General features: G+C 49.2%; 1 protein-coding gene across 3 annotated transcripts in view; it reads left to right on the forward strand.

Moving 5' to 3' along the window:
* Nucleotides 1-6,763: 6,763 nt before the first annotated feature.
* The window catches only part of NOL4 (nucleolar protein 4), a 115,029-nt gene continuing 112,162 nt past the window's right edge, over nucleotides 6,764-9,630 (forward strand). For 2 of the 3 annotated variants that reach the window (XM_083747787.1, XM_083747788.1), the window contains exon 1: nucleotides 6,764-8,173. In XM_083747787.1, coding sequence (XP_083603913.1) covers nucleotides 7,895-8,173 — 279 coding nt within the window. In that variant the 5' untranslated portion in view covers nucleotides 6,764-7,894. Of the gene's footprint in view, nucleotides 8,174-8,903; nucleotides 9,017-9,630 lie in introns of those variants that run through there. The other variant, XM_083747789.1, reaches the window with a different exon arrangement.

Consider the following 9,630-nt stretch of genomic DNA (forward strand, 5'->3'; position numbering starts at 1 on the left):
AACACATTAACAACTGATCCTGAACAGAAATCCTCAAAATTATGAGCTCTCCATGGTTCCTAGGTTGAATTTAAAGAATAGAATATGAACTGAAACTGTATCAAACCTTTATTTGTTCCCAAACTGAAAATAACACAACACACTATTTTTTAAAAACTTATATTCAAATGTGAGTGCATTTATACCCAGCTTTTCAGTTCTAGAAAAGGGCACCAAAGTGGCTTACAGAAAAATACAGTTACACAGTTGAAATACAAGAATTAAGCAAAAAAATACTGTTGAGTGAGCAAAACAAAACAACTAAAAATACATCCAACCAACAGGAGGACAAAAGTAATTTTGTTTATTTTAAAGTTTTTCTTGAATGCAACTTTTTGAAAAAGTAAAATTACTAACCCAGAATAAGGTTCAGTAAGAGAGAGAGAGAGAGAGCAATTTTATTTTTTTTTTATAATAATTTTTTATTATTTTTACAAAACAAAAAACAAACAGGGAACAAGGGTATAGGAAAAACAAACAAATCACAAACAAATACATAAAACATGACTTCCCCATACCTCCCCTTCTCTGCATCATTATTTTATAATGTGTCAGCAACCCTTCAGTCAATTTCTCTACATATTCTCATTAAGTTTCCCCCTTTAATTTACGATTTACAGCTGTAGTTCTTTGTTTCTAGCCTCTCGACATCTTAACCGTCCAATATTTTACAGTAGTTCTTAAGGTATACTTTAAATTTTCTCCAATCTTCCTCCACCGCCTCCTTCCTCTGGTCACGGATTCTGCCGGTCATCTCTGCCAATCCCATATATTCGATCACCTTCATCTGCCATTCCTCCAGAGTGGGTAGTTCTTGCATCTTCCAATACTTTGCTAAAAGAATTCTTGCTGCCGTGGTAGCATACATAAAGAAAGTCTTATCCTTCTTCGGTACCAATTGGCCCACCATGCCCAGAAGAAAAGCCTCTGGTTTCTTTGAAAACGTCCATTTAAGGACTTTCTTAATTTCATTATAGATCATTTCCCAGTAGGCCTTAATTTTTGGGCAGGTCCACCAAAGGTGATAGAAGGTTCCTTCAGCTTCCTTACATTTCCAACATTTGTTATTGGGCAAATGATAGATCTTAGCAAGCTTGACTGGAGTCATGTACCACCTGTAAATCATTTTCATAATATTTTCTTTCAAAGCAGTACATGCTGTGAATTTCAAACCGGTGGTCCATAACTGTTCCCAGTCAGCAAACATAATGTCATGACCAACATCTTGTGCCCATTTAATCATAGCTGATTTTACCGTTTCATCCTGTACATTCCATTTCAGCAGCAGGTTATACATTCTAGATAAGTTTTTTGTATTGGGTTCTAACAGTTCCGTTTCTAGCTTTGACTTTTCACTCTGGAATCCTACTTTCCTGTCCAGCTTAAACACTTCATTTATTTGATGGTAATGTAACCAATCTCTAACTCTATGTTTTAATTCTTCATAGCTCTTTAATTTAAACTTTTCTCCATCCTTTTCTAGCATTTCATCATATTTTAACCAATTTGAGTCCATGTTAAGTTTTTTAACTGCTTTTGCTTCCATTGGTGATAACCATCTGGGGGTTTTATTTTCCATTAAATCTTTGTACCTGATCCAGACATTATACAATGCCTTCCGTACCATATGGTTTTTAAAACTCTTATGCACTTTCACCTTGTCATACCACAGATACGCATGCCAGCCGAGGTTATTATCATAACCTTCTAGATCTAAGATGTCTGTGTCCTCAAGAAGTAGCCATTGTTTTAACCAGCAGAAAGCTGCTGCCTCATAGTAGAGCCTCAAGTCCGGCAGGGCAAACCCCCCTCTATCAATTTTAGTGGTCCGTTCAGTCACAAAGCAGAATGAATAATAAACATACAAAAAGGAAATCTGGGGAGATTTTTGATTAGGCTGTCTGCTAAGTGACTGATTAAATTTAAATAAATATACAAAGCCTCCAAGCCCTTTTGATGATGTCTTGAATGAAGTGTGAGAATTTAGGGGGGAAAGCTACCCCATTGTTAGAATAAAAGGTAATTTTAATTCCCTATTCCAGTGTAACACCTGCACCAGAAAAATAATAAATAAGTGTGCTTTCATGCTTTAGCATGATTAAAAAATATTTCTTAAAAAGTGAGCAGTTACAAAGAGACTGTATTTATGCTGCAGAATCCCAGACAATATAGAATGAAACCCTCAAATGTTATAGTTCTGAAGGAGATAATAGATCCAGGAAAGCAACAAAGAAATCTTGAAGAGAGGATCGCGTATGCATGAGCTAGATAATGAGTTTGCTTTTTAAATTTTGTGTGTTTTCACAGCACATTTCATGTTTTAATATTGAGTAATAATCTGGAATCAACAAAACATTTCTCAGTGTTCCCTGTTCATTTTACTCCCCACTTCCTATGTACCAACATCTTGTATAAGTTGTAGGCTTTCCTGACTGGTGTGTTTAATAATGTGATAATAATATAGTAATGAAGTATCACCATATTCCAAATCAAACTTTTATTTGCTCATTAGCCAATCAAGCCATTCACATACACAGACAATAAACTTAACAAAATAAATGCATACATTAAATCTTACAAAACTACCACTATACCACTACAATAACTCTTTGACTTATATTAACATATATTATTATATGAAATGGTAAGTAAATTGGGTATCATAGTATTAATCACTGAATCCATATTACCTGTAGGTATGGTGAGACTATGTCTCTCACCCAGCCTCCAATCAGCTGAGTCACAACAAGCATGCCAGGATGGAGAGGAAGAGAGGTATGGTGTTGAGGCTGACACAATGCAAGACACAATGCAAAACACATTGACTGAGACGATCTGGCACGCCTGCCAGTGTGTTTGCACCACACTGACCTCACCACCATGCCCGTCTCCAACTCCATCCTGCTGTGCTGCTGCAGCTCATGTGGATGGAAGTCAGGTGAGGGGTGCAGCCATCTGCTGCTGTGGTGAACAGTGAGGTGACTAGGGAAATGAATTTTCCTATTCTGGCATCCAAAATATGAAATATTCACCTCATGGAGGTTCACCTGGTGTGTTCATGGATTTGTTTTGGCACTAAGTGAAGACCTTATTCTCTTGGGCCTTTTAAATGTATGGTTTATCTACTGTGTCTTATTTGTGCTGTCCTCTTATGCTGAACCTTTTAATCAAGATTTTTATGTTATGATTATTTTAAAATTGTATTGTAAAGGACAAGGCATAATTTAGAAGTGAGCAATCTGCAGCCCTAGCTTTAATAATTTTGAGTAGGTGTGTGGGGAGCCCAGTAGAAAGGAGGGTATGGGACAAAAACCAGGGAGGAAAGCTGAACTTGATGCATTGATGGAAAGAGGAGGGTGTGGAGGAACCTCCTGCAAGAAATCAGTTCAGACAACTGGCAAGAAGAATCTGTCCCTCCCCTGGCAGCTGATTGGGTGGGGAGAGGGGGAGAGAGGGAAGGAGGTGGCAGAAAGAGAAAGGAGTGATTCTCTCCACTTTGGGCTATGGTCCCACCCACTGCTGGTATGCAGACCCTGATGAATTACGTACCTCTTAGGGACAGTGGCCACCATGGTGGAAATGTTTTAAATAAATACAGAAATGAGCATCTAATATTAATATTTTCCCTGCATGAACCTGACCAGGTGTGTCAAACTGGCCACTGAACTAAATCCAGGCTGGAACATCTTGAGCCACTGATGAAGCTGGTAAATACATAAAAGTGGCATATAGCCTAGACAGTGGTACCTCGGGTTACATGCGCTTCAGGTTACATACGCTTCAGGTTACAGACTCCGCTAACCCTGAAATAGTGCTTCAGGTTAAGAACTTTGCCTTCAGGATGAGAACAGAAATCGTGCTCCGGCGGCGCGGCAGCAGGAGGAGGTCCCATTAGCTAAAGTGGTGCTTCAGGTTAAGAACAGTTTCAGGTTAAGTACAGACCTCCAGAACGAATTAAGTACTTAACCCAAGGTACCACTGTACTTTTAAATACAGAGCTGAGAGTGTGGCCCAGTGGACAATGATGATTATGACCTGGGGTCAAATCCTGACTTCAGTCATGACCTTACCAAATGATCCTCGGGAAGTCTGGTAAGATTTTAGTATGTGATGTTGTATTGTTTTTACTGAGGCAACCCAATCAGATGGGTGGCATCATCATCATCATCATCATGACAGCCTATGTGGTCATTTGGGATGTGGGTGGCGCTGTGGTCTAAACCACTGAGCCTAGGGCTTGCCAGTCGGAAGGTCGGCAGTTCACTCGGTCCCAGCTCCTGCCAACCCAGCAGTTTGAAAACACATCAAAGTGCAAGTAACTAGGTACCGCTCCAGCGGGAAGGTAAATGGTGTTTCTGTGCACTGCTCTGGTTTTGCCAGAAGTGGCTTAGTCATGCTGGCCACATGACCCAGAAAAACTGTCTGTGGACAAACATCGGTTTCCTTGGCAAAGTGAGATGAGCGCCGCAACCCCAGAGTTGTTGGCGACTGGACTTAACTGTCAGGGGTCCTTTACCTTTACCTTTTATGTGGTCATCTTCTGAACACTAAGCTAAACATGTTGTTCTTCTCACACTCCAAAGGATATTGAGCTCTAGGACTTTCCACATCCTCACTGAGTAGCTTTGCCTCACATTTTCTCCCCTACAAAAATAATTTTCATCTTAGGCATGAAGTGTCCCAAACGGATACTGAAGAGTCCCACTAATACCAGAAGAATTTACTTGTGAGGAAAATGTCCATAGTTTTTGGTTGCATGGGGAAGCTCCTTCCTAGTGCAAGAACTGCAGCTCTAAACAGCCTTATGGGAAAGACAGGAACTGAACTCTCTCCGGAGTTCCCTCCCAGCACTTACCAGGTGAGCAACATCCTTGTACCAGAAGGGACCCCCACAACACACACCCGATGGCACTCCCCCCCCCCCCACTGTCAACAGCAAGTGTGCACTGGCTCTTGGAGACGGATAACTGAGCACGGGTCCATTTGAAGGCAGGACTGGTCCACGTGCTTTGTTTTGCAAAGGTAACCGCTAGCGGCAACAGCAAAGGATGCCTTGGGTGTACAATACGGCGGCGGCGGCAGCAGCCCTCCATGCTTGCGGGCCACAGATGGGTCCACGGAGGCCAGATTCCCGTCAGATGCATCGTCTTGTGCCCCCCTCTCAGTCATCAACGACAACAAAAGTGGCAAGAAGGAGGAGGTGGACGGCGGAGCGGCGGGGCTGAGAGCTTGCAGGTTGCTAAGGGGGCGGCTGCGGCTGCGGGGGGAGCCCTGCAAGTTAACAAGAATCCACTCGGGACTCTTGGCTCACCGGACTCCGAGTGGGGGGAGCTGCCCCCCTACCCACCCACCCCCACACACTGCCAGTCTCCTGCAGCTGCCCCTCTCATTTGTTGCTCCAATAAGCAATAATTAGGTCCTAAGCTAATGACGTGTCAGCTGATCTGATGGGAGGGAGGTGGAAGGTGGGGGGGACTTAGGGGAGAGAGAGGGAGGCTAAGCTAGGCTAGACCAGGAGAAATCTCCATGGAAACGCTCCCCTCGCATGCCCCTCCCCCTTCCCCCCACCTGGCTGTGGCGGGGAGGGTGGTGGAGCGGCCTCCTCCTCCTCCTTCCGCCGGCTCCCCTGCGCCACCTTGCCGCCCGCCGCTCGGGCCAGCCCCGCCCGCCTGCGCGGCGCTCTCCAACCTGCCGCCGCCCGCCCGCCTGCAGCATGCGCGAGCCCGGCATCCCTAAATGGGACAATTCTGTCCGTCACGTCGCCGCTCCGCCGTCTCCACAGAAACTTTTGTCCCGCTGGCCAATCAGCGGAGGGCGGCCAAGGAGCGGGGAGGGGAGGCGGGGAGCCGACGCGGGAGAGAAGGGCTTTGGCGAGGAGCTTTTGCTCGCGCTCGGCTCGCGCTGCCGGCTGTCAGTCCCGGTTCCTGCGCCGCGAGACCTTCTAGTAGAGCCGCTGAGCAGAGAGAGCGGCTGGCAGAGAGGGAGGCGGGGGAGGGAGAGAGAGAGAGAGAGAGAGAGAGAGAGAGAGAGAGAGAGAGCGAGCGGGGTGGGGGGAGGAGGGGGGAAGAGGAGAAGGAGGCGGAGGCGGGAGAGGCAGGCGGGCACTGTCCATTTCGCAAGTGCCTGCCTGGGACAAGGCTGAGGCGCGGCGCGCGCGCAAGGTGCCAGGCGGCCCATTCATTTACCTCACGGCGCCTTTCAGATGGAGGGAGAGCCGTGGAGATGGGAGGGAGAGCCGTGCTGTGCCTTCCCCTCACCCCCCACGGCAACGAGCCATAGGAGGGTCTGAGAGAGGGAGCTGGGATTGGCGTGTGAGGTGACCAGAGAGAGAGAGAGGAGCCAGGACTGGACGGGTCCGGGAGCCATGAGAGAGAAGACGCGCGCAGAGAGACAGAGTGGGAGTGTGTCTGGGCTCGCGCGGCGGAGAGGAGGAGGAGGAGGCGGAGGCGGAGGCGGAGGAGGGGAACTCCCTTTCCCGGGCGGCGAATAGGTGTCGGATGGAGCAGCTGCCGCCTGCCTTCGCCAGCTCGGAGGGTCGTCGTGGCGAGGCGCTGGCAACTGGGTTCCCGAGGAGGAGAGGGGGCTCGGCGGCGCGGCCCACAGGCGGCGAGGGTTTCAAGGGGTAACGGAAACTGGGGCCAAGGCAGGGACAATAATCGAGGCTGCTCCGAGCAGGGAGGGAAGCAGGCGGCGGCGGCGAGGGAACGGGCGGCGCTGGTTCTCCATCAAGCATCCGGACGCCAAACTTCCTCGAACGCCTCGCAGCCGGGGGAGACCACCAGATACCTTCGGCTGGACCAGTCGCTAAATGGGCGAAAAACCGTTTTTACATGCGCAGCCCCACCGCCGGCCGCCATCCGCCGGCCAACATCCTCCCAGAACTCAGCTCTCCCTCCTTTGGTCCCAAGCCTAATTTTTGTACCTTCAGAAGGGTCGAGGTTATTGTCATCATTATTCTTTTACTCGGTTTAGTGGGATTTCCCCCCCTCCCCCCCCAAAAAAATAGCCAAATAAAGCCTGCGAGGATGATCTGTCAAGATTTCTCTCGGTGATGCACCCTGGATTTGTTAGGCAGGAAAGAACTTTCTATCCCACCAACAGCTTCCCACCCAAAGCATGGAGCCCTAAGATGGAATAAAGGAGAAGAGAAGAAGAGAGACCCGTTTGCCCTTCAGCGTTTTCCTCCATCCTGCGTGGAGAGGCTGCTTGTGGGAGAAGCAGGGTCCTCCCGGACAGACACAGGAAGGCAGCCCAGGGTTGGCTGGCTGGGGTGGAGGGTGGGCTTTTCTCTCTGCCCCCCCCTCCCTCCAACCTGCACCATCCAGGCTGAAGCGGATGCCCGGGAGAGAAGAATCCGACTCCATGATCTGTCCTTTCGCTCTCCCTTTCCTTTTTTCTTCGCGGAGCTAGGGTCCATGTCTTCGGGGCCATAAAGGCGCAACCCTCGGGGGTGGGGGAAGAGGCGCTGCTGGAGACGCTGGGATAGTCCTGCCGGCCACAAGATTAAAGGGACGGATCACGTACTGGGGAAGCGAGACCTGGTCGCCTGGTGGATGTGGGGAGGAGGGGTGGCGGTTGGGATGATCAAGTTGAAAAATGATCAGGACTGCTGATCCACTCTGGAATTGATCGCCCAGCCCCTCATCCACCCCGATCGCTCCTCCAGCAAAGAAAGGGGGGAGGAGACCCCCCCAGCAGACACACGCACACACCCCAGCCACCTCCACCCCTCAGCCCTCTCTAGGGTGTGATTGTCGCGGGACCTCCTCCTCCTGGTTGCATCTTCCTCCTCCATGAGCCCGGGGTGAACAGGTGCCCCGGTCCGCTTTGGGGGTGTGTGTCTCGCCCGGGGACGATGGAGAGCGGCGACCGGGACATGTACCGCCAGTTCCAGGACTGGTGCCTCCGGACTTACGGGGACTCGGGCAAAACCAAGACGGTGACCCGCAAGAAATACGAGCGGATTGTCCAGCTGCTGAACGGCTCCGAGAGCAGCTCCACGGATAACGCCAAATTCAAATTCTGGGTCAAATCCAAAGGCTTCCAGCTCGGCCATCCGGACGAGGTCAGCGGGGCTGGCGCTGGTGGCGGCGGCGGAGGGAAGCAAGTGCTCTACGTGCCGGTCAAGACCACGGTGAGTCGAGAAATTGCCTGCCTTGTTTGGGAGCCGCACCGGGGAGGGAGAGTGGCTGCCGCCCCATCGCGGCCACCCGTGGGCTCCGGCTGCTCGCCTCCCTCCGCCCCCTCCTCCTCCCCCCGCCCCCCAACCTCCAGCCAGCGCTGCCTTTGCCTGGCACCTTCTGCACGGCTCTGGGCTTTGTGCGCCTCCCTTCCCTTCTTTCCCTGCGCGGCCAACGCACCAAGCACACCCTGAGCGCGATCGCCTCCTGCCTTTCCCTTGCCATGATCCCCTTTCAGTCGTTGTTGGGGGCCGGCCTCTTCCCTTCGCCTCCCGGGGCTGAGAGGGGGCGTCGTGGGGGTGGGGGCTGCTGGGGGGGGCGGCGTGTCCTACGCCTCCGCGCTCCCCATCTGAGACGAGTTCCGAGCGAGAAAGCACCGCGGGTCCTTCTTGGCACAAAGCGGGGCGGCCCTTGGCTTGGGGCTTTCCTCGGGATAGCAGCTTGTGTTTTTCCCCTTCATTGTTAGCCCATATCCCTCTGAGCATCGGGGAGCTGTGCTCGGCTCACTGCAGAAAGCAGAGGGCAGGGGGAAATCAACAAAAGATCTGTAGGCTTTTGCACATGACCAAGTGGGGGAATTGGTTGGTCTCTCTCTCCCCCCCCCCCCGCCCTCCCCGCTTGTTCAAGTCTCACTTGATGCCAGCCCAGAAGTATTGTGAGCCTTCCAGAGGTTGGAGGCTGAAAAGCTAGCTGCAGATCTCACAGTAGAAGTGCTATTATGCTGGGTTGTGGTGGTAGTGGTGGCGGCAGGAGCAACAGAATTTCCTGGTTCAGAAGATGGGAACTGTTGGTTACAAGTAGGTTTGCATTCTCCTCTTCTTCCTTTAATTTTTCTTGATTTCCAAGCTTTACCTTTTACTCTGGTTTGTGGAAGTGTGTGCAATAGCAAAAACCCTTACCTTTGGCATTCGGAGTTGATGAAACACATTTTTGTTGTTGGACTAAGAAAAAGTATCCTGGCTCTCCTTTTTCTTTTTTGAAACAGTGAAAGATTTTGTAGAATGTATTTAAGATGTGGCTGTAGAGTGCTAGGATTCCATGTGCTTTTTTAATCACCAGCAGTAAATCAAGATACAGTATTTGTATGCCAGAGGCCATGGTTAGTGAAATAAGTATGAAATAATACTAAATGTCTTAAAGTAATGGGAAATAATTTATACAGTGTTTATTATTTTATGGTTTCAGGATTTCAGCTACCTATTGGGATTACTTTGTAAAAGTTTTGTACCTTTGGGACACTCCACCGAGCACTCCTGTATAAATCCATTTATTTCAAAAGTGGATTTTATCCACTATAAACCTGTATCCAAACTATTTACTACGGTTCAAGTACCTAATCCCATAAAAATAAAGTATAACCAAATTTCAAGAAAAGCTCAACTAATATACTTTTGTATCTATGCTGATTAAT

Source organism: Podarcis gaigeae (genome assembly GCF_964106915.1).
Source record: "Podarcis gaigeae genome assembly, chromosome: 7".
NCBI classification, from domain to species: Eukaryota; Metazoa; Chordata; class Lepidosauria; order Squamata; family Lacertidae; genus Podarcis; species Podarcis gaigeae.